The sequence below is a fragment of the Schistocerca serialis genome, chromosome 10 (genome assembly GCF_023864345.2).
Source record: "Schistocerca serialis cubense isolate TAMUIC-IGC-003099 chromosome 10, iqSchSeri2.2, whole genome shotgun sequence".
Lineage (NCBI taxonomy): Eukaryota > Metazoa > Arthropoda > Insecta > Orthoptera > Acrididae > Schistocerca > Schistocerca serialis.
Genome location: NC_064647.1, coordinates 205,253,775 through 205,279,402, shown reverse-complemented (window position 1 = coordinate 205,279,402; position 25,628 = coordinate 205,253,775). Strand labels below are relative to the sequence as shown.

The window sequence follows — 25,628 nt, the reverse complement described above, 5'->3', positions numbered from 1 at the left end:
CAAGAGCTCAGTTTGACTGAGCACAAACATTTTTTAATATACAGACATGCCTTGAATGCTTTACCTTCAAACATCAGGCAGCAGTGCAGTAATCAGCTGCCATTTCATTACAATTTCAAATGGTTGGAAAAGAACTATATGGGACCTGTCCAACAATGACACTGTGCAATTGATTCAACCTTTGCGTCATTTGACCAGATACAATGTACTGTTGCACTGAGCACAAGGGCCATTTTTCAAATAGTCAACCGTTTTCCCATCAGATGATAGGTATTAGTCACCAAACAATCCTCATTGGTTCATTTCTGCAATTGAAGCCAATGTGTGCTGACATGTTGCATTAGATAAGACAAAATTATTTTTTCCATTCTCTCTCTCTCTCTGGTGTTTCTCCACATTATGCACTGATGTAACAATGCTTTGATGAACAATTTCTCAAATATTGTATTTATTTGATACTGATAACTGGCGAATTTCCCTGCTAGAAGCTCTAATGTAGATGTTCTTGGTTTTACAAAGCAAAGTGTGGGAAAATTGTTCATCCTAACAGATCAATCACTACTATTGACGAACGAGGTTCAAAAAATACGACAATAATGATTATCTTCAAGTGTGTATGGTACACAACAGCAGATAAAAGGAAGAGGGTCTTTAAATGTGTTCTCACATTGTCTGCAACTCACTCATATGGGGCACACTGTATATGAATTGTTATGAAACCACAGCTTAATCGATCAGTGCAATGCACATTGTTAAAGCTTAGCGCTGGGTATCAAAATTATCTTCAATAGATGATACAATGTTTCCCAGGAGAAACAGTGAATGTTCTAGAAGGATTTTTTTATTTTTTATTTATTTTGGGGTGGGGGGTAGGGGGGCGGGGTGGGTGGGAGGAGGAGGGTGAAAGGATATACACACATTTACTGTTATGAACTCCTTGTGAAGTACAACACATTGGGGGTCATACTGAAAGTCATGAGGAACCCTTTGTTACAACTGCAATTCCAATAAAAGAGAATTCACTATCATAATCTACGGACTTTATGCTATGTGTTGGCACATTCTGGCATCATAACTTATATTGCGAGATCACAGGCTGTAATTTCAGAATGAACAACATTGATGATTTGTTTTAACAGTATGCTATCACCGAATTCCTTGAAACGTGTTCCTCGAAGGAAAACATGTTGATGAAACTCATCACAGACTTCCATTTGCGTAAGGAGATGTATGCAGAGGTGCTGACAATACCAGAAGGTGTAAACTCGAGTATCCTTTGCGCCGCCTCCACAGTACGCAGTGAGGAAAGAGTGAGTTCACTGGAGAAGACAGGTGTGTTACTGCGAATCAACTTGCAGTATGACAGTGTAATGCAGAAAGCGATTCAAAACTCGAGTAATAAAAAATTAGTAATTTATGTTTAAAGAGCACAAAATTCAAATAACAATCACATCCAATGCCTTCTTCAGATACTTTGAAATGAAAGGGATGATTTCTTGACAGCTACGATGACAGGCAATGAAAGCTGCTTCCCTATTCATGAGCCTGAAACTAAATGTCAGAGTTTTGAATTTGGATTTGCCACTGAGAAACCTATGGGCCACAGTTTTCTGGGATGCGGAGGGCCGTATCTGATCAATTTTCTTTGAAGTTCTGCCGTGCATTTCACAATATATGCCCTGAGGGGTAGACAATCCTCCACTATGATAACAACCACCCTAATATGAACAGGGGCATTGAGAGCCAACACAGCTGACATTATGGCACTTCTCACTGGAGGTGAATGTGGTGAGGTTTCTGGCTGACATTACAGGTTGGGTTCCACACCTTATGTCTTACAGAATACTTGCACATTAATACTTCTGCTGAATCCTTAAGTTCATGGCACAGTTCTCCTGCGAGGATACTTCTTTCGGTGGACACTTGGGGAATGCAAAATTAGTATGCAGCATTTTTACATTTTAGAAGTAGAAGAGTTGCAAAGAAGGAGGCATGGCAAAGTGCATGAATGAAATTTATTACGCTCCACAAGTACTTAGAGACAAAGATTTAGTATAAATAGTAATTGCTCACCGCTTCTGGTCTTTAGGGAAGAAGGCACTGTGATGGGGCACTCGACAGAAGTCTCTGTATAGGAGTGCTCAGCAGAAAAAATACAAAGCTGCTAGTTACTTTGGAGCTAGTTTCATGAGCCCTAGGGATGCTGCTATACTATTCTGGAGTTCTATCACAACATACTACACAGACAGCACTGTCAGTGAAGAATTTCAGCAACTGATGTAATACCAGCCCTCAGTCCACACTGCTTCATAACTTGTCTTAACACACAGGTCTTTGACGAGCTACCACTTACTGTCTGCCTCTTTCTGATGATAGTACTGAAATCGGTGATAGCTGCTGGATTGCAATAAATAATTTTCTGCTGAAAGTGCTCAATATTTGGTGAGGTTTTACGAGATGTGAATTAATATATAAGACCCATGTGGGAGAATCTAGATTGTAGTTAGCAGTACCTCAATTTGTCCAGGGCTCCCAAGATATAAAAATTTATGCCAACTGGACACATGCCAGGGATTATTTGCATTGGTTTGGGTCTGTCTTCTTTGGTGCCAGGCACAAGGTAGCTGATGAAGTGCTTTCTTCTTATGTACCGTTTTAGGAAGCCACTGTTCTTCTAAGTAAATAGTGTTGATTTTTAAATCTATTTTGATTGGCCCATCAGTAAAAATCATTTAGTAACAAAAGCACCTACTTCCCTTATATCGCGTGTGTAATGGAGACAGTGGCAAACAATAACAGATAGGTGTTGCAGAGCTCTAACCCTCAAGTCAGTGGTGTGATATGTAATTTCAAAGTAAGTGTGTTTAAGAAGAAGGTGGGGATAGGCGTCTTATTCAGTATACCTCACAGGAAGGGCACAGTCACACTCTCTGATTACCATTTTAAAAGTAAAGTTGTTGGTATGCTCATCCAGGAGACCTGAAGGGGTAGGTTCGGATGCTGTCTTGGATAGAGGTCTTGTTGTGGACAATGGCCTCCTCCTTTGAGAATGTGTGGTATTGTCGCATGTGTAACTGTAGATGAGCATATAGTGTGAAGCCCAATGCCGACACACAGACTACTGCCCTTCAACAGCACCGTGGGGGCAACCAAGCATAACATAGCCACCTGACGAACAGATCACCATCGACAGTGTCATGTGCCCTCACTTGATGAGAGACAGTGTGGAGAGGTTTGGAATTTAATCTGTGACCTCGGTGCAAAGACCGGCGAGCAGGAACTGTACACCACCACCTTTACTCCCTTTGCCAGCTAAATCCTGACAATGAATATATCACCCACTGCCAGGACTCAAACTGGCTAACCTCAGAGTCAAGTACCACTCAGGCACTCATTAACAAACTCAGTTAAGGAGGCAGGTACCATCTTGAAGAACAGCAGTGGAAGGACTGCTAAAATTAATCACTGTCTACTGGCATGCAAAACAACTTTACCACAAGGGAATTTTCTGGACAGTGCAAAAATTGTATACGAAAAAATGGAGACCGTGTTGAAAAGTGCTAGAAAAGTCTGTAGATTAAAATTTATGTACATATTTTGTTTTAAAAAATTAAAATCAATAGTGATAACAATGGGTTGCTCGTGACTTTCACTTATTATTATAGAATTATTCAAAATTACTGCCAATGCAAAGAAGTGCACACATGGCAACACAAAGAATCCAAATAAATGTCTCTCTCATTTGTGCCATGTGGTAAGCGAAATACTGTTTGTGCCTCTCTATAAGTTAAATGTTGAAGTTGCCACTGGGATAACATCCCAATTGAAGACTTGAAATAAAAAAGGGTTCCAAGTGCCATAATAAAGAATTTTGACGCTTTGTGTAAAATGGGATCTATATGCCATGATGAAAATGTACCAAAAGCAATCAACAGATGGCATGAGGTTTAACAGCCACTGTTGTTAAAATGCGAATGGCACTATGTTCCATGCGCTTACTCCTCCCTGTTAGATAAAATAGAAGAGGTTTGTAATGTTTTAAGTGGAAAGATATGATGAATTACAAGACAAGGTACTGTGGCTGCAATGAGGAAAAAGCTGAAAAATGCAGGGAATAATAAATGTATTCCTTTAAAAGCTCATCTGGCGGAGGAGGTTAAGTCTGCACTGTACCTGGACAAAATTTTTATTCTTGTTCTTGCAACAGTAAGGTCTAACTAAATTATGTTGATTGAGGGGGAGAGAAAACAACAACAACAACAACAACAACAACAACAACAACAGGGGTTGTGAGGTGTAGTTCACAGGGCTCTCCTCTTTGAGCATGCATGAATAAATGCGAGAACCTCAGCTGTGAACACTAAGTTAGTCTGTTTGAAGATTTTTATGCCGTGGAAGATACTGAAAGGCAGGGGAGTTACTTGAAGGGGTTGATGCAAGTATCATGTTAAGAGAAGACATGATGGTACCTACGACGACCCTTCACAGAGTGGGAAACAGCAACTGTTCATTAAACTGTTCCACATTCGCAACGTCACTTAGTCCAAGTAGGCAGAGGAACGTTAGCTGAAACATTTTCATTAACTAAAAAGAAAATCTGGGTACTAACTGAAAAGAAGAATAAAAGCCTTACCACTTCCAACAGGCAATAAGACACAACAGAAAATTCTGTGTCGAAACAGAATATCAACTGTTACAGAATATACAATCTTTTCCACGAGAGCAAAGCCATTACAGCAGATGCAAAACTGAAAAGGAATATCTATGTCCTGATCTCACTGTACATCAAATGTTGAGTGCCTTCAAGAACATCAACCATGATTCACACATCACATAACATTTTTGTTAAGATACTTTTAGGAAACATTTCCCTAAGCTCCTTTTTCATCATCGTTGTTCAGACACGTGTGGCAAGTGTCACCAGTTACATACACAGATTCTCATTAACCCTCATGAGGAAAAGAACTGACAGCTTATCTGGAGTTACATCAACACACGGCCAAAAATGCTATGACTACGATGAAACAGAACAAACCTGAGAAACCTAGTAGTGTAATTTGTACAACATCCATTGATTTGCAACAAGAGCTGTTCGTTCCATCTTTGACACATAGTCAAATGTTTTATGTCATGCACAACTTTGGTGTGCAAATTACTGATAACGATGGTGTATACATGACTCTGTGGCACAAGGGTTTGACAGGGCGTGGTGCTAATGAAATTGCTGCATGTTCTCTTTCTCTGGATATATCTAGTTATAATCAGTGTTTGTGAAGAAATAAACCATAAGTATCATGTCACTTCTTAGCGGAAAAGAAAAATAGGTACTAAATGTATTGTTCCAGAAGATGTAAAGTACACAACACAGTAATAAAGACAAATAAAGCCATTTATGGTCAGTAACACGAATGCATCTGACTTAATAAAGTTCAAGAAAGCAGCAGACTGTAATATAAACACAGCAAAACTAAACATTTCCAAAGTACAGTGGTTATGGCTGGACAAACATAAGCCTCATGTAGTTGAAACCAAATGTAAACGAGTGCACAAGAAGGAAATTCAACTATTTGCTTTGGATGTTACAAGCCATGTCTCTGAAGAAAAATGAAAAATTTGGCTGAAATGACATAGTACCTGATAAATAATAACCACAGACAGTTTTACAAAAGTATTCCAGAATTAGCATTTAGTGTATGAACAAAGAACATTTTTGTTTCAGTTGTTTGTCCTTTTTACTAGCTTTCTGCTGAGTATTGAACTAGTGCACTCAGAGCTCTCCATAGCATTTCCACATTCAGTCAGTTTTTTATACAATTACATTATAATGTTTGTAATTTCTTTTAGAAACTAGAATCATACTATGCTTAACTTTCATATAAAGCACATTAATACTGCAATTAAATGAACATTAGTGAGCATACATAAAATTCATTTTCCTCAAATTCACGATTTCAGCCCTTAGAGTCTTTTTAATTTCAAGTCTTCCGTTGCACCTACAGGTATAAATAAATAAAAATATCTGTGTAACCATTCCGAATAGAACATATGTCTATATGAACTTTTTAGCTTCAAATTCCTATTCTGTCATCTTCCAAGTAGTTGGTCATTTCTACAAGAACATCGTCTGTAAATGGAAACACCCACAGTATGATTGTGGCAAACTATGCATCTACTGTTGGAGACACTGTATTTTTTCCAAAACATCTACCAAAGCTTTGTTACTTTATGTAAAATGTCCTGAGTGGGCCAAACTAAACCAATCCTGATACAGGAGATGATGATCAATGTAACTACACTTTTTGCCATCCACTCAGGGAACTAAGAACAAAGCTCAAGTTGTACAAGTGATTTCCATCTTTGCTCATATATCCATTACTTTGTTTAGACTTATCTTGTACATGTGAACACAGGAAAAGTCTCTATTGTTGCCTCTGGCGATGCCAAAGAACTAATATAGTCCATTAATTCTCACCTTTTCACATACTGTATGACTGGATTCCTGTCTGAGATCATATTTTTCAGGGGGTAACAAAATGCTGACAGCATACTGAAGCAGAAGTGCTGCACAGCCCACAGAGGACAGAGTGACACCAAAGCAATGCTACATGTTTTATGTATGTGCCCACAGGCTGGGTCTCCACTGTGGTTTACATCGGTGACCTGCACCCTGTTAAGTAACCTAGTATTGTAACCTTTCAGTACCCACAGCCATTCATTATATGCTCACAGAATATAAACAATCAAACGCGAACAAGCCGATGCCCGAGGGACAGCACGGGAGCTCTGAACACGGACCGTGTGAGCCCCGGAGCGTGACCTCCTGGGAGACTGGAAGATCACCGGAAGAGGTGTGAGCTGCTTCATAGCCCTATTTGCTGAGCTGCATCTGCAGTTTGGCATCAATGAGTATCTCATCCCCTGACCTGAAAAAAAGCAAAGAATTACACACTGTCATATTTCTAGTTTCTCTATTGTTTTGAGAGTGCTGCTTTTCTGCAATTGTGTACTGAATTGATGAATAATAACTCCAGTGGCTAAAAAAAAATCTTTATTTTACTCTGTGAACAATATTAGATTTTATATTGAAGCCATTTTGTAGTGAGATCTGAAACTGACATTATAAATGCCAGCAATGGTTGAACATAATGATATAACGAATATTTAAATAATTCCCATTACAGGAATCCAGGAGCAGTGCACGTTACAAAACATCAGTTTTCTGGATGTATGCCACTCCATACTTATAGCTTCGCTTAAAGGCAATAGACATTTTACGACTGCATTTAGTTGTTAGTGAACATGACCTTATATTGTATGCAGTCCATATTGCAACCATGAAATTCCAGCAGTCACTACAGTTTCCTGTGTTCTAACTTCCTCCCTCTCACACTAGACGATGTAACATTACACTTACAGTGGTCGGTACACCCAGACCAACAACTTTAAAATTTAATTAAATCTGAACAACAGCTACCTTTATCTTCTCACTGATAAAGCCTGTAATTTAAAATTTATAAGATTTCAAAATACACTGTTTCTATAACCAAGGAATGTCCATTTTTTTCTACAATATTATTGGGCACATCACTTTTAAATCTACCTGACTGTTTCACCCAAGCACAAGGTAAGCTATATTTTTCTGCACTTATTCTGCACATGCATGAACTTAGTTTTTTCATGTAGAAACTTTTATACTATTGTTACACAAATAATTATTAACTTACAATGTCGCTTTCAGATTCCACTAGAAAATGGCTTAAGCATTAATGCCGAAACTGGTCATGGAGTACAGTAAAGAACTTTTAATCAACTTGTGTGGTTTACTCTGCTACGATATTTTTACTCACGCATGTGTCCCTATAAATAATTGGGATGCAAACACAATTACAGAGGAATAACACTACTAGAAGTCAGCTACAAGATCCTGACGTATCTCCTCCTGAAGAGAAGAACAGATAGAAAGTACTCTTGCAAACCATCAAGTGAGCTTTAGGAAAGGAAGAGAATGTTATAGAATAGATTTTTATCCTCAAAGAATAGCTGGAACGCAGTTCTGTAAGATCCTAACAGATGACATTAGCCTTTGTGTACTCCACAGAAGGCATATAATTCCACTTGCAGACAGACTCTTGGAAAAACCAAGAAGAATTGAGGACTAGACTGCATTACATGAGTACTGTTAACAGAAATTGTTGGAAGAATGTGAAATCATGACTAGTGTCAAACAGGGTGACATACTGTCACCAGCTTCACTCAAAATAGCTCTGGATGAACATATGGAATAATCAAAGTGCATTCACAATGTATCTTAAGCAACAAACATACATCCAAGAACATTAATGATAAGCTCCAAATCCTTCACCATGCAAAGAAATGGAAGAAAATGAATATGTTAGAAGAGAGAAAGTTTTTTGTCATTTTAAAATCAGCTCGGTATTCTTATCAATGAAGAAAGTATCTCAATAACTTTACTCTAAGTCTGCTTATAGCTAATCAAAATCAAATCAGAAATTACATTTGTATTTTTCACACTGACAAGTAGGAGCATTTACTTTGCTATATTACAAGTGAAATTTTTATTACTTTTTTTCTGAGAATACGTGTAAATATGCATGCATAGATCTGAAGCACAATGTGTGAACACACTGCAATTTTCACACGTTTGGTCCTAAAGACATCAGACAGGTATAAAATCCAAATAGTTCAAGCATATGCAGCTACTTACAGTCATTCTGATGAAGAGACAGAGTCCTTCTATGGATGCCCAACAGAAACCCATGAAAAAGCAAGGCATTGTTTACATAAATTCATAATTGGTGACTTAAATGCCAAAGTTGGAACATGCAAGGAACATGATTCAGTTATTGGCAAATATGGAATAAATGACAGAAATGACAGGTGAGAGATTGGTCAATTTGCAGAACAAGTGAGAAAGAAAATATATGTCAAAAATCTCAAAGAATGGAAAAAGGAATTTCAAGAAAGAATTATGGGAAAATTAAAAGAAAGGGAAGCAGAAGCAGTAACATAGGTACTAATCATAACAGCTGAAACAGTAGGAGGTTTACGTAGATCTCAAAATCAACCAAATAAAATGATAAGGTTGATGGACAAGAGATGAAAAATGAAAGGAGAAGCTAAGATAAGGCAGAATACACAACACTGTGGGAGGCTCTGAGAAACAGCATGAAGAAAGACACAATTATGAAAAAGATATGCTGAAAGCCAGTTTTGAAAATAAATCTAGTTTAAAGACAGTCAAGCAAAAGCTTACAATTTGAAAGAGACAACTAATAGCATTAGACACAAATCAAGGCTGAATTACAGAAAATGCAGAAGTACTCAACTATATCTGAAATTTTTATAGTAACCTGTACAGCAAAGTCAATGATGATAACTTAATCTTAGAAGAATTGGGTGCATCTGCAAAATCCCAGAAATACTCCCCTCAGAAGTAAAACATGCTACAGACAAGATGAAAAAAGGAACTGCCTCAGGTAGTGATGACCTCTCAGCTGAAGTTTTAAAGCTGATGAATGAACAATCTATGAAGCATTTAGTTAAAATATTTTCAGGTTATTTACACACTGGAACACTGCCAAGAAATTAGAATAAACCCAAAATAATCCTAATACTTAGGAAAGCAAGCCGTACAAAATTTTTACGAGAATTTTGAATACCAGAATCGATACTACACTTGACATGACTCAGTCCACTGAACAAAATGGGTTTAGCATGAGATTTAGTTACACTGTGATGTCTCAGCTTTGTCGCAAAGTATGGATGCCTCAACATTAGAATTTTAACTGTGGCAAAGCAGACACAGTACATTGTACCTAATCTGAAATGGTATGAGGATGGCTGTAAAAGACCAAAATTGCTGACCGACTGAATTGAATCAAAGCTGTGATGGAAATAAATAAATAAATAAATAATTAGCAACAAATCTTACGAAAGGATGTTAGAAACTGCTTTGCCCTGTTTGATTTTCTTCTCACTTACAGGATTGAGGGTCAATGGTGGTGGTGGTTGTTGGGATGTTTAAGGGGAACTAAACACCAAAGGTCATCAGTCCCCCATTCCAAAAACAGGCGAGCAGAAAATCGGCGAAGCAGAGAAAAACCAAAGGGGGGAGGAGACGTCCCCCAGGCACTAAAAGGACAGAAATGCAGCAACAAACACTACAGACAAGAAGAGTACAGAGGAACACCAGACAGAAAGGAACAGAAGAAAATAAGATGGCCGGAGACTGGTTGACTGACCACAAGAACAAAAAAAAGGGAAAGAGTCAACCATCCGACGACACACCAAAACAGCAACAAATATGGAGAGACGTGAGGACAAAAGACACAGAAAGGGAAAGGTGCAGGACCGCCCTAAATTGAACCATAAAAAGGACTGCCACGGATAAAATTTAAAACGTTGTCAGCCACGGAGGCATCGTCACATAAAACCAAAGGCAAAGTGCCTGGGAGATTAAAAGACTGCCGGAGGGTGTGCAGTCGGGGACACTTCAGCAAAATGTGGGCGACCGTCAGCCGGAACCCACACCGACACAGGGGCGGATCCTCCTGACGCAAAAGATGGCCGTGCGTCAGGTAGGTATGGCCGATGCGGAGCCGACACAGGATTACAGAGTCCCTGCGAGAAGCCCGCAGGGAGGAGCGCCACACATCGGTCGTCTCCTTGACAGCCCGCAGTTTATTCGGGGATGTCATGCCACGCCACTCAGCAGTCCACATCCCAAGCACCTTACGGCCAAAATGTTCTGTTGGCCCCCACCTACATAGCGATAACTGATCATCATGATAAAATAAGAGAAATCAGAGCTTAGACAGAAGATTTAAGTGCTCGTCTTTCCCACGTGCTGTTAGAGAATGGAACCATAGAAAAATAGCTTGACAGTGGTTCAACACCAGCTGCTGATCGCGAGCCATGAGGCCGATTTCCAAAGCTGGGGCGTCGATCGCCCCTTTGGCCAGCCTGTCGACACATTCGTTCCCCAGGATGCCAACGTGACCTGGCGTCCAAATAAAGACCACCGAACGACCAGAGCGGGTAATGGCGGAAACAGACTCCTGAATAGAGGACACCAGAGGAGAAGAGGTATAGCAGCGGTCGATGGCCTGGAGGCTGCTCAGGGAGTCACTGCAGATGACGATGGACATACCTGAGCAGGAACGCATATGCTCAAGAGCGCGCAATATGGCCACCAGCTCTGCAGTAAAAATACTGTAGCCAGCCGGCAAGGAGTGCTGTTCAACATGGGCAGCGTGAGCAAAAGCGTAGGCAGTGCGACCGTCAACCAGGGAACCATCAGTGAAGACAGTCTCACAGCCCGAAAATGAAGCGAGGAGCACAAGAAAACGGCGACGGAGGGCCACAGGCGGAACCGAGTCCTTGGGTCCCTTTGCCAAGTCCAGATGGACAGACGGCTGGGGCAAACACCAGGGAGGCGTAGGTGCACGGACCCGGAAGGGAGGCAGAAGAGGGAATGACCCCAGTTCCGACAGCAGGGACTGGACGCGGACAGCTATGGAAAGCCCAGACCTAGGTCGCCGTTCGGGCAGATGGAGGACCATGGCAGGGAATAGCAGGCGACAATTGGGATGGCCCGGCGAGCAATGCACGTGGACAGCATAGTCGGCGAGCAGTCGATGGCGGCGAATCTGCAGTGGGGGAACCCCGGCCTCCACCAGTAGACTATCCACGGGACTCGTACGAAAAGCGCCAGTGGCAAGCTGAACTCCACAGTGGTGTATGGGGTCTAACAACTTCAACACTGAGGGTGATGCAGACCCATAGGCCAGGCTCCCATAATCAAGCCTGGACTGCACAAGGGCTCTGTATAATCGCAATAGCGTGCAGCGATCCGCACCCCAAGAGGTGTGGCTCAGGCAGCGGAGGGCGTTGAGGTGCCGCCAGCACTTTTGCTTCAGCTGAGTAATATGAGGAACCCATGTGAGCCGGGCATCAAAGATGAGTCCTAAGAAGCGGCAAGTGTCCACCACTTCAAGCAGGTGGCCGTCGAGGGAAAGTTCAGGATGAGGGTGGACCGTCCGACGCCTGCAGAAGTGCATAACTCAAGTCTTGGCTGCAGAGAACTGCAAACCATGAGTCAGAGCCCATGATGCTGCCTTGCGAACGGCAACTTGCAGCCTGCGTTCGGCGACTCCTGTAGTCGTGGAGCTAAAGGAGATGCAGAAGTCGTTGGCATACAAAGAAGGAGACACCGACAACCCCACGGCTGCAGCCAGACCATTAATGGCCACTAGAAATAAGGAGACGCTCAACACCGAGCCCTGCGGGACGCCATTTTCCTGTATATAAGATGAACTAGAGGCGGCACCCACTTGCACCCGGAAAGAGCGGCGCAATAAAAAGGTTTGAAGAAAAGCCGGGAGCTGACCACGAAGACCCCACTCATGCAACGTAGCAAGGATGTCATGCCTCCATGTGGTGTCATACGCCTTCCGCAGATCAAAAAATACAGCAACGAGATGCTGACGTCGGGCAAAGGCCATACGGATAGCAGATTCCAGCCGCACCAAATTGTCCGCAGCAGACCGGCCCCGACGGAAGCCACCCTGGGATGGAGAGAGGAGACCGCGCGACTCAAGGACCCAACACAAACGCCGCCCCACCATATGTTCGAGCAATTTGCACAAAACGTTGGTGAGGGTAATGGGACGATAGCTGTCCACCGCCAGTGGGTCCGCACCAGGCTTCAAGATGGGGACAATAAGACCCTCTCGCCATTGCGACGGGAACACGCCCTCGTTCCAAATGCGGTTAAAGATGGTGAGGATGTGTGTCTGGCAGTCCCGGGAGAGATGCTTCAGCATCTGTGTGTGGATGCAGTCTGGTCCTGGTGCCGTATCAGGGCAGTCGGCGAGGGTAGCGAGGAATTCCCTCTCGCTGAAAGGAGCATTGTATTTTTCAGAACGATGCGTGTGGAATGATAACGGCGTCTGCTCGGCTCGCTTCTTTAGAGAGCGAAAGGCGGGGGGATAAGTGGCAGTCGCAGAGCTCTGAGCAAAGTGCGCAGCAAGGTGTTCAGCAATGGCAGCAGCGTCCGTGCCGTCCAAGGAGATCCCAGGGACACCCATAGGGGTCTGGTATCCATAAATCCGCCGGATCCGGGACCACACAAGCGAGGGGGAGACACGGGAGCCCAAGGAAGAGACATACCTCTCCCAGCACTCCTGCTTACGCCGTGCGATAAGGCAACGGGCCAAGGCACGGAGCCTCTTAAAGGCGATGAGGGTCTCTAGAGACGGGTGCCGCCTATGACGCTGGAGAGCCCGCCTAAGGTCGCGAATAGCCTCAGCAATCTCTGGCGACCACCAGGGGACAGCCTTCCTTCTAAGGAGTCCAGAAGAGCGGGGGATGGCAGCCTCGGCCGCCGAAATGATTGACTTGGTTAAGACACGGACCACCTCGTCAATGTCACCCTGTGGGGGAGACTCAATGGTTGCAGCGGAAGTAAAAGCCAGCCAGTCAGCCCTGTGGAGAGCCCAGCGGGGCAGGCGCCCAGAAGAATGACACTGGGGCAGTGAGAAATAGATGGGAAAATGGTCACTACCACACAGGTCAGGATGCACCCTCCAGTGGAGGGATGGGACAAGTCCGGGGCTGCAAAGAGAGAGATCGATGGCCGAGAACAAGCCATGGGCCATACTGAAATGCGTGGGAGCACCAGTGTTCGAGAGGCTAAGGTCGAGCTGAGCCAACACATGCTCCACGGCACGACCGCGGTCATCGGAGACAGTCCCACCCCATAGAGGGTTGTGGGCATTGAAATCGCCCAGAAGCAGCAATGGTGGCGAGAGCTGAGCCAGCAGCACAGCCAAGACATGTCGGGGGAGCTCCCCATCCGGAGGAATGTAAAAAGAGCAAACAGTAATAGCTGGTGAGAGCTCCACCCTGACAGCGACTGCCTCTAAAGGTGTCAGAAGGGGTACTGGCGAGCTACAGACAGAGTGGTGAACAAAAAGGCAAACCCCACCTGATGCTCGTTGACAGGCAGCACGGTTCTTATAGTATCCCTGATAACCACGAAGGGCGGGGGTCCGCATTGCTGGAAACCAAGTTTCCTGCAGAGCAATGCAGAGAACAGGGGAAGCACGCAGAAGCATCCAGAGCTCAGGCAGGTGGCGGAAATAACTGCCGCAATTCCACTGGAGAATGGAAGCAGTAAGGGACTGGGAGGGCGTGAAGGCAACTAAGAGGCAGACGGCGCCTCAGAGCCAACTGCTGCCACCGGGGGAGAGTCAGCTGAGGCCATAGGAAAGGCCCCCCAAGGGTTCCGTGAGGGCGAGATCCGCGGCAGAGGCGAGGATCTCCACCTCACCCCCAGAGCCAGGACTATGTACAGCAGGCGGCACTGAAACCGCCGGAATGTCCTTCTTGGACACATGCCGTTCCTTCTTCTCGCGTCTGCCCTTAGGGTGAGAGGGCTGGGAGAGCTTCTCTGAAGGAGCATCGGAGGCTGACGACGACGCAGAAGCCCTACGACCAGCAGGTGGCGGAACCTTCAGCCACTGGCTGACATCCGGCTGGGTAGGAGAAGAAAGAGGGTCAATGTCTGGACATCTGTTTCCTAAAGCAATACAATGCAGTTCTCAGAAAACGTTGAAAATATAACCTCTAAAGACAAGAAGATTTCAGAGTGCTGTTAAGTAGAAAGCATTTCTAGCTTATAAATCTATTCATTGGTAGCTCAGTGCATAATATCATAGATTTTTAATTTCAAGTTCCCTGTTCAAATCTCACTAGCAGCAAACACTTTTATTTAAATTTTATATTTATTAACAAATAGAAATCTTAATCAACAAATACTGAATTATAATTTCTTAATAGTAATATAACATATTTATTATATTTTTATTTTTAATTACTGGTTGTATGAAAATAAATTAAAATTTGATGTGGACATGCAAAATGCCTTTTGAACAATGGCATCTCCAGATAGGAATATCAACAATGTAAGCAAAGGGAGTGCTGTGTACTGTGAAGATAACATGTTAAGTTGCAGACAAGCACAATTAAAATACACTTATACATAAGCTTTCGGCCACAGCCTTTGTCGGAAAAAGAGAAACATGCACCATTCATTCACAGAAGCAAGAGCACCTCACACACATATGAGTGTCAGGTCTAGCAGCTCGGGCCACAATGATAACGGCAGTCTGTGTGCGTGAAGTGTGCTTGCTTGTGTGAATGAATGGTGTGTGTGTGTCCCTTTTTTCTGATGCAGGCTGTGGCTGAAAGCTTACGTGTAAGTGTCTTCATTGTGCCTGTCTGCAGCTTATCATGTTATTTTTACAGTAAGTAGCAATTTATCTTTTCCTACAGTGTTGATATTTTATTTTCTGGTTAGGTGGCATTCAACAACCATTAAGTAATTGGAGAAAAAAGGTGACACACTTTAATCATCAGCTATTTTTATTTATACCTTACACACACACACACACACACACACACACACACACACACACATATTTATTTCAATCTCTAGCAATTAAAAAAGTATTTTATTTTCTATTTGATGTTATGCATTTATATGCCAACATTACATTTGTTGTGAATGCTTGCATTCCCATGTAAACAGTAAAAATTCCAAGATTTCATTTTTGCTAAAAAATTATAATTCTATATCCATTATAGATATATATCTATTAGATAACAGCCATGTCAGCAGGTATATAAGAAATAAAGTTTTCTCATTCAGGAGTAAACAAAAACACTCTGAAGTAGGTTGCTCGGAACATAGACCGAAACGTCGGTAGTTTTATATATATTGACAATGTGGTCACAAAACCAGAAAAATTTTATTGAATGGAGTTTCCATTGTTCGATTTTATCTTCAAATATGATTTTCTTGAGGTTTTTTGAGAATTACATTGTTCTGCTTTCGAAAGTTGACATCTGTAATCAAAGAGGATGGATCCACAAGGTATCCGATTTAGCATTTATCAGTACAGTTGAGACATGGGCCACCCAAGTAAAATACCTCTAATGTCAGAGTTGTTCGTACAGTGAGGTCCACCCAGTGCTTACCTGATATTGTAGGAGTACAACCGCTTATTGGGGTAGATCATCTCCTCAGGGGTGCCAATGTCTTGGTCGATGTAGAAGAGCCGCATGCGACCTGGCGTCAACCCGCAGAAGGAGCTGAGCTTTTGCTTGAGCTCGCACACCATCTGGGTGACCAGCATGCTGCGCACCTCGCTGCTCTCGCCGTGGGTCACTCGCACCTGTCAACAGTTGCAAAAGTTCTCTTTCAGATGCAATCTGAGAGAAGACTGTGGCCAATTCCCAGCTAAACAGAATTCTGGAATAAACTAGGGTCCTCCTGTGCCAACCTCTTCAATTCAGAGCAGCCCTTACCCTTATCGTAGTGTTACACTACACTATGTGATCAAAAGTATCCAGACACTCCCAAAACATATGTTTTTCATATTAGATGCATTGTGCTGCTACCTACAGCCAGGTACTCCATAGTAGCAACCTCAGTAATCATTAGACATTGTGAGAGAGCAGAATGGGGCACTCCGCGGAACTCGTGGACTTCAAACGTGGTCAGGTGATTGGGTGTATGTATGAGAGATTTCCACCCTACTAAACATCCCTACATCCACTGTTTCCGATGTGGTAGTGAAGTGGAAACATGAAGAGATGGGTACAGCACAAAAGCATTCAGGCCAACCTCGTCTGTTGACTGACAGAGACCGCCGACAGTTGAAGAGGTTGTAACGTGTAACAGACAGATCCTCACAAAGGAATGCCAAAGTGTATCAGTATCCACTGCAAGTACTATGACAGTTAGGCAGGAGGTGAGAAAACTTGGATTTCGTGGTCAAGTGGCTGCTCATAAGGCACACATCATGCCGGTAAATGCCAAACGATGTCTCGCTTGGTGTAGGAGGCGTAAACATTGGACGATTGAACAGTGTGAAAATGTTGTGTGGAGTGAGGAATCATGGTAAACAATGTGGCGATTTTATGGCAGGGTGTGGTTATGGCGAGTGTCTGGTGAACATCACCTGCCAGGGTGTGTAGTGCCAATAGTAAAATTCGGAGGTGGAGGTGTTACGGTGTGGTCGTGTTCTTCACGGAGGGGGCTTGCACTCCTTGTTGTTTTGCGTGACAGTAACACAGCACAGGCCTACATTGATGTTTTAAGCACCTTCTTGCTACCCACTGTTGAAGAGCAATTCTGGGATGGCAAATGCATCTTTCAAAACAGATTTAGGACCTGTTCACATGCAGGGCCTGTGGCAGAGTGGTTACATGACAATAACATCCCTGTAATGGATTGGCCTGCAGAGAGTCTGACCTGAATCCTACAGAACACGTTTAGGATGTTTTGGAACGCCGACTTCGTGCCAGGCCTCACTGACTGACATCGACACCTCTCCTCACTGCAGCACTCTGTGAAGAAGAATGGGCTGTCATTCTCCAAGAAACCTTCCAGCACTTGACTGAATGTATGCCTGCAAGCAACAGTGCGGTTCCGGACTGAAGCGCCTAGAACCGCTCAGCCACAGTGGTCGGCTGATCTGTTTGGTTACGGCCCCCTATTGCGCTTAAGAAAATGCTACAAGCAGAAGGATACAAACACATTTTACAGCTCGTGCACTGCACAAGCAATGGAACAGTTTGGAGTCTGTATTAGTACAACATCGCACACGGTCATACAGCACCATGTGTGAGGAAATGGTTTGTGGGCAGCAATATTCCTGAAATGGACAGATCTGCCTAGAGTCTAACCTGAACCCAATGGAACACCTTTGGGTTGAGTTAGACCATTGACTTCATTCCAGACCCCAGTGTCCAACGTCACCACTTTCTCTAGTTTTGGCTTTTGAGTAAGAATGGGCTGCCATTCCTCCACAGACATTAAACACCTCACTGAAAGTATCCCCAGCAGAATTCAAGCTGTCATAAAAAAAAAGTTGGACACACCCCATATTAATGACCAGAGAGTGGATAGGTATCTGGATACTTTTGATGAGATACACTATTTATTATACGTGCAGCTGATGAGTAGTGTTGTTTTGGGGAAGGAGACCAGACAGCTAGGTCATCGGTCTCATCGGATTAGGAAAGGATGGGGAAGGAAGTCGGCCGAGCCCTTTCGAAGGAACCATCATGGCATTTGCCTGGAATGATTGAATGATTTAGGAAAATCACAGAAAACCTAAATCAGGATGGCCGAACACAGGATTGAACCATCATCCTCCCAAATGCAAGTCCAGTGTGCTAGCCACTGTGCCACCTCGCTCGGTTTATTATATGTATTTTTTATCTCTATCTTCTCCTCCAATTTTTGCCTTTTATAGCTCCCTCTGGTACCATGAAAGTCATTCCCTGATCTACTTTTACGTTCATACTTAGCAAATCACTGAAGCACGTGACAGGGTATTCCTCATTGTACAAGTTTCTCATTTCATTTACATATGAAGTGGTTAAATGCCTCTGTGCCTCCTGTAAGCTGTCTAATCATATGCTCACGATTCTTATGGGGAGCAATAGCTGGAAGGTGGTAGTATATTCCTAGATTCATCACTAAAGCTAGTTCTTGAAACTTACTAAGTGGGCTTTCATGGGATGTTTCACACCTATCTTGAAGCCTTAACCAGTCCAGCTCTTTCAGCATCTCCAAGATGCTCTCCTAAGGGTCAGATAACACTGACAACAGAGAACAGTGTCTCACATTGTGTGGGAATCACAGTAATACAATGTGAGCATAAGGGAGAGCAGACACCAGGGCAAATAGAGATTTGGGCCCCTCCTGGAAGTGTACTCGGATAGCCGAAGTGCTCGCGATAATCAGGAAATCCGTGTTCTAGTCCCATTCCGGGCACAAATTTTCTACAGCTGATGTGGAACCGTAATCCCAATATGTGTGTTCATTTTTAAACCTGTTACCATTTGTGCTGCCCTTTTCTGCATATGTTCAATATGCTATTAGTGCAATTTGGTATGGGGCGCCACACGTAAGAAATATGTTAAGATGGGTCACATGAGTGCTTTGTAAGCAGTCTTCTTTGTAGACTACGTGCATTCCTGTAGTATGTTACTGTGGGGATAGACACACTAGTCTATCAATGGACTGATGTCTGCCCCCTGCCTTAACTACGACTGAACCTATGACAGTGTTCCATTTCATGTCCCTGCAACTTGTTACACCCAGATATTTGTATGAACTGATGAATTCTGACTGTGACTTATTTACATTATAAGATACTACATTTTTTAGTTTTCTGAAGTGCCAAATTTTATATTCCAGTCCCGTTCCAACATAATTTCAGAGTTTAATAGACAGATGTTTTTCATGATATCCTTTCACCCTGAATCTAAATCCCACTTCTCGAACTGTCTTTCCTTGACTCTTTAATTTACAGATTGAATAGCAGATGAGAAAGACTGCATCCGTACCTTAGCCCTTATTATTTCCAGGCACTTCTTTCTGTGTCTTACATTAGTTTTGTTCTCTGTTCATTCTTGTACTGTAGTACTTTACCTGTCTTTCCTACACTGTTTTCTAAGGATCTCAAACATCTTGCACGGTTTTACAATGTCAAACACTTTTTGGAGGTCAGCAAATCTTATGAAAGAACCTTGTTTGTTCTTCCAGCCTTGCTTCCCCTCTTAAAAGTAATGCTGGATTGCCTCTCTGGTGCTTTTACCTTTCATAAATGCACAATGCGTCTGACATGATTAAATACAAAACCTTTCATAAAGTGTACCTTCTTTGCCATCTAACATATCATCAACTGAATGTTTGGCAGTCATTCATGGGTGATGATCTTTTAGGATGTATACTCACTATATTAGTTAATCTGAGTAATTAAATTATGTTTGCATTGAGTTACGACCTTGTGCACTTGCTTATTAATCAGCCATTTGTGGAATTATGAAAGGAGACTTGTGAATTTTAGTTACACAACTCGCAGCATATTTAGCTTATTGACCTTTGTAGTTAACACTATGCAATTCATTGCAAGTAAGTCGATCATCAATAGTATTTAACAAAAATAAACACACACGAAGAGAAAATTACACTCAATGGTGTCACGTGCAGTCACTCGACAATTATTTAGAGTAATTAGTAAACACCAAAACAAGACTGCTGAAGAAGAAAAATCTACAAGACTTATGAAGCACAAAACAAGTTGGTAGGCTTACAAATGTAACTGGTAATGGCAATACACACTTTACATAATAGTAGCTAAGGTGGTTATTTACTAGTTTATTTCAGATTTAAACATGCCCCTACTTGCTCCACTGTCTACATTGAGTTAGAACTGCACTACAACTGCCTCATCTTCTGTTCCCTACTGGCAAGCATCACATCGTGTGTAATAAATATAAAAACCGCCATAAACTCCAATTTATTTTATAGGCTATCAGTTTCGGCAATATAATGCACAGTCATCAGGCCCTCTATTGTAGATAGTGGCCGAATTTTTGAGTGACAAAATGTATGTACATCATACACAGAAAATAACCAGTCTTTGCACCAGTTTACGTGTGCACGACTGTAGCAACAGCTAGCTGTCGAAGTGTGCTAAAGTTGTGCTTACATAAACTGGTGCGAAGGTTGGTTATTTTTCACATATGATTTACATACCATTTGTCATTCAAGAATTCAGCCACTATCTAGAACAGAGGGCCTGATGACTGTGCATTATACTCCTGAAACTGATAGCCTATAAAATAGGTTGAAATGAACTTACAGCTGATGGCTTTTTTGATATTTGGTACCTACATATCAGCTGCTGTCCTGCCATTCAACATAGCAAGAATGGATTCACATACCACATCATGTGTTTCATCTCCACCCAACCAGCAGCTCACTGACATATCCCCACATTCCCTGTGCACCCCAGTAGGAGGCAGACTGCAGAAAGGACAATCACTTTCCAAAGCTTGAACAAATGCTACTGATATTGCTTAGGAGTTTTATTTGCTTTCTTGTTGTGGCCATGTAAATCGTCAGCACCCAGTGATATCTACCCCCACAGCTCTATCAGTTGTGTCATTTTAGGTGAACCAACCTACTGACGCTAGGTTATGTGTAAGATGGGTTAAAGACTGAACTGACATATTTTTAATCGATCCCATAAAGTAATGGTGGGAGGCTGGTTGGCTGACTACGTGTAAACAACTCTGTGACCAATCTGATGCCACAGATATGTATAAGTGACTGAGGATTGGAAAATGTAGCATTAATTGTTGGTGAAATCAGCATTTTTGTAAAAATGGTTATATTTACATATTTAAAAGATTGTCACACGACTTTCCCAAAGACAAAAATTGTTCGTAAAGGAAAGTGGATATTGGAAATAAAATACTAATAATAAAACAGAAAAAAAATACTTCTTATTAAGAGCTTGTCAAGTGGAATTTTTTCTTTTCTTTCTTTCTTTTTTTTCTTCAAAAACTTCAACAGTTCTTTCCCGAAATGGTATTTGCTTGTTTTTTTATTTTGGCAATATTTAAGCTTGTAAGGAGAACCAATATCTTTGACGTTGTAATGTATTGTGCTCCTTACTTACTGCTGACATCTGGAACTTTTGAAGTTGAGCACACCTTTTCTCTGCGTGAACACTGTCTTGCTGTATAATGGCAACAATGCAGTAGTGGTCAAGGGCTGTCTTGGTGGAGGCAGGAGAATCGCTGTTGGGCTTCAGCATGGAGTGGTCGAGCACAGCCACATTGTATATAAGTAGTATGATGAATTTGCTAGACAGTGTAATTAAGAATTGAAAGTGTTATGTCTCATCATATAGGAAAAGTGTTTCAGTAATTCAGTCATTTCGTGGAAATGTGTGCTGCAATAATGATGGATTCATGGAGAGGCATACTGATATAAGAATTTAAATCAGAAGGCTTCCATAACCAATGATTACCGGTTTCATTAATGTGGAAAAACAACATATACCAATGATTACTTCAGTATGATTGCAAATCAAGCTTAACTGTTGACATAAGACTAGGTGAGTTTAGACAATGTTAGGGAAGTGTTTTATGTGGTAAAGGGACAACAAAACGAAGTACTCTGACTTGTACTGTTATTAATTCAAAGTGACTTTCTTTAATATTTGAAAAGTATAAGGGACACATATTTGTATTAGGCACACGGTCAGGTTTATTCTGGACTGAAGCGTGTTCTCTACTAAAGTTGCCATACTTGAGTCTGATAACTGCAAAGATTAATCTAAAATTAACAGAAGACACTGAGGAGCTTTACAAGCCTTTAACAAATGATTCTGTTGAGAAGTAGCAGCATTTTCTTGCCTGTGAACAGGGCGATTCTCTGATTTAAGGTTTTTCTTGACATTATATTCCTTTTCCCACTCAATTTGGTAGGTACAAAATCTGCACAACTCTGATTTTGAATCTGCAGCATATGAACCCAGATTAGCATATTGCAGAGTGCTGAAGATGCAACTGGAAAGATAATTAAGAGCAGAAGTCGAACCGAAACAAGTGCTGCTTCACTCTCGTAGGGCAGCCAGCCTGTACCCTTGTTCTACATTTCTGCATAAGCAGAACTGACACACGATCAGATCACAGGGATTATTGATCCCTTCTGGTGAAATGAGAGTTGTGCTCTTACCCGACAGACTGAGGATAACTTCCTGGCAGATCAAAACTGTGTGCCGGACCGAGACTTGAACTCGGGACCTTTGCCTTTCGCGGGCAAGCACTCTACCATCTGAGCTACCCAAGCAAGGCTCACACCCCGTCCTCACAGCCTTACTTCTGCCAGTACCTCATCTCCTACCTTCCAAACTTTACAGAAGCTCTCCTGCAAACCTTTAAAGTTTTGATCTGCCAGGAAGTTTCACATCACTGCACACTCCGCTGGAGAGTGAAACTCTCATTCTGGAGACGGAGGATAGTCTCTCCACTCATTTCACGAGAGGTAAAGGAAACAGTGAGCAATGCACACCCCAAAACAAAGAAGTGCACAATGCACTCGGCAATGCTTACAGTGCAATTGCTTGCTGAGGTTGGTGGTAGCGTCATAAACAATACAGCTCAGCCTGACTTCTACCGGTATCCAATGTAACTATAGGTCAAAATTCCACTGCCACTGAAATCTATCACATTAAATGTCTGCATAATACTAACTTGGGCTAGCATACAAATGTGTGTGTTTTTCTGTTCTCAGACACTAGGTCTCACAGCTGTGTCCTATGTTGCCATACATGACGTTTATCTTATAGAAACCATTCAATCCCCCGCAGCTGACATTGAAGCAGAGCAGGACTTGCGAGCGCAGTGACGCATCGCTGCATTCGTAAGTAGGTGTGCTCTTCATTTTGCAAATGCAGTCTTATACACATTCTCTTCCCAAACTGGCTTCATCAGTTGATGGCCAACACCACCTATATTTATATGCAATAAATAAAGCTATTTCAAACTATCTTTGATAGAATAGTTCATCTGGATTCAGTTCACTATGATATAACATTTATTATGTAATTTCACATTTTGAGGCAGAATTCACATCAACAGGGTGGTGCAGAGCTAACACTCACATTTCAAATGTAAACAGCATGCTGACAAGGTGCCACAATAGATAGTCATAATTGGGGACGGGAGGGGGGACGACGACAATGCATGGTAGAGGAGTGGGGAGATTGCGTTTCGTGACATGTGCTACCATGGTATATCAGTTGCAGTGGAATGCTGGAATGTGCCACGCCTTTCTACCTTCCGTTATGGAAGTGCAGAGTGTCTATCAACAGCAGTTAAGATATTGGTCAACACAGACATGCACTGTCTCACAGTACCATATTGGCTTGGGTAAAGAAATTTGAAGAATTTGATAGCATGGTAGACATGAAATATTGAGCTCCAGAACAGTGCGGATGCCACAGAACCTGCAGACAGTGAGGGAAGCTTCTGTACAGTCTTTGCTGTTCGGCATGCCAGCCATCTCCCATTTTAGGCATCAGTAGTAGTAGTTTAAATATAATGCTAAAAGTGATAAAATTCCACCCTTTCGAACTCCAGGTTGTGCAACACGTTAACAAAAGAGACAAGGAAGTGAGACTTGCTTTCTCATGATGAGTGGTTTTTTACAGGAAAACCCAGACATTCTGAATAATTTGCCAATGACCAACAAATGCACATTTTCATGTTTCTTGCTGGGTAACCAAACAGAACGTGTGGTGCTGGTCACCAGTGAACCCTAAGGGACACCATGAAGACCCCTTGCACTCTCTTAAAGAGGAGGTTTGGTGTGGTGTTGCTGCTTTGGAAACTGTAGGACCGTATATCTTTGAAAATGACAATGAACAAACAGTGATGGTTGATTCATGTAAGTGACTACGTTGGGAGGCTTTGTTGACAAAAAGTCACAACAGCTTGGCAATAAAACCTATATTTCCAGCAGGATTGAGCAACAGCACACGCCATGCAAAAGAGTATGGCTCTGATTTATAAAATGTCAGGAACTATTCTCTCTCATTTCAGAGACATCACTTGGCCAGCTCAGTTGCCTGACATCAGTGTGCCAGACTTTCTCCTGTGGAGGTTCCCGAAAGACAGTATGTTCCAGAGGCATATCATGAGTATTCAAGAACTCAAGCGAGCCACTGGTTGCAGCCACTGACGAGGACCTATGGAGCTGCATGTATGACAACTTCAACTTCAAGAAATGTTTGCAACAATCCACTGATGTAAATGGTAGCAAATAAAGGGTATACCTGGTCATATTTACAGACAATTTTATTTTTCCCCTGCTTCCATACGTAGTTTGTGTGTTTAAAAATGTCAGTTGGATCTGCACCACACTACATCTTCGCATTTATTGCGAATGCACATTTTTCAGGTCCCTGTCAATGAGGGATTATACCACTGGCCACGAGGGATATGTAGCTGTTCTCTCCTAAGAGTAACTCCTATCTCCTCTCCCCCCCACCCCCCCCCCCTCCACCCCTGATTCTTGCAAAAATCAAATTCTCATGTTTATAACAGCTGTTATAATATCATATACCCTAAACTATGTGTCATACAGTGATATAATTTTGCACATACATTCAATGGTATATTTGAATACAGTCTGAAAAATGTGTTGTGAATAATGGTATTAGTACTAGCAATAGCTTTATTCTTCTGTAGGCCACTTTTACAAGGATATTGGACATGCCTTGGTATTACAATTAAGATCAAATACCATAATACTTGTAATACTTGTTCAGGATGGTTGGAAACAGTATGAAAAAATGAAATGAAATGTGCATGTGGCTAGGGCCCACAGGTGGATGGACCGTTCCGCTAGTGACACTTCAGTGACTTGCATGTCGATGAGGATGAAATGATGATGAAGACAACAAAACACTTAGTCCCCAAGTGAAGAAAATCCCCAACCCGGACAGTAATCAAACCCGGACCTCTCACTCAGCTTTCTGCCAACCTGAGCACCCAGCTAAGGAGATGGACATAGTCTGAAATGCTTGTAAGAATGTTGCATTGTAGGGGTTGTACTGAGAAATAATTGTTAAGAAAAAATATGATTTGTTGTGCTGTTTGTGAGTTAATTAGCATTGAAGTTAGCCTATCAGGCTGTTGTGTACGCAAATTCAAGTGCTGTTTATTAT

The 25,628-nt window shown here is 42.3% G+C and overlaps 1 protein-coding gene across 1 annotated transcript in view; it reads right to left on the bottom strand.

Annotated features, from left to right (window-relative positions):
- Positions 1 to 868: 868 nt before the first annotated feature.
- The window catches only part of LOC126425325 (tubulin-specific chaperone cofactor E-like protein), an 84,088-nt gene continuing 59,328 nt past the window's right edge, over positions 869 to 25,628 (bottom strand). The window contains exons 7-8 of the mRNA XM_050088306.1: positions 16,063 to 16,259; positions 869 to 6,923 (exon numbers count right to left, since the gene is read on the bottom strand). Coding sequence (XP_049944263.1) covers positions 6,869 to 6,923; positions 16,063 to 16,259 — 252 coding nt within the window. The 3' untranslated portion in view covers positions 869 to 6,868. The remainder of the gene's footprint in view (positions 6,924 to 16,062; positions 16,260 to 25,628) is intronic.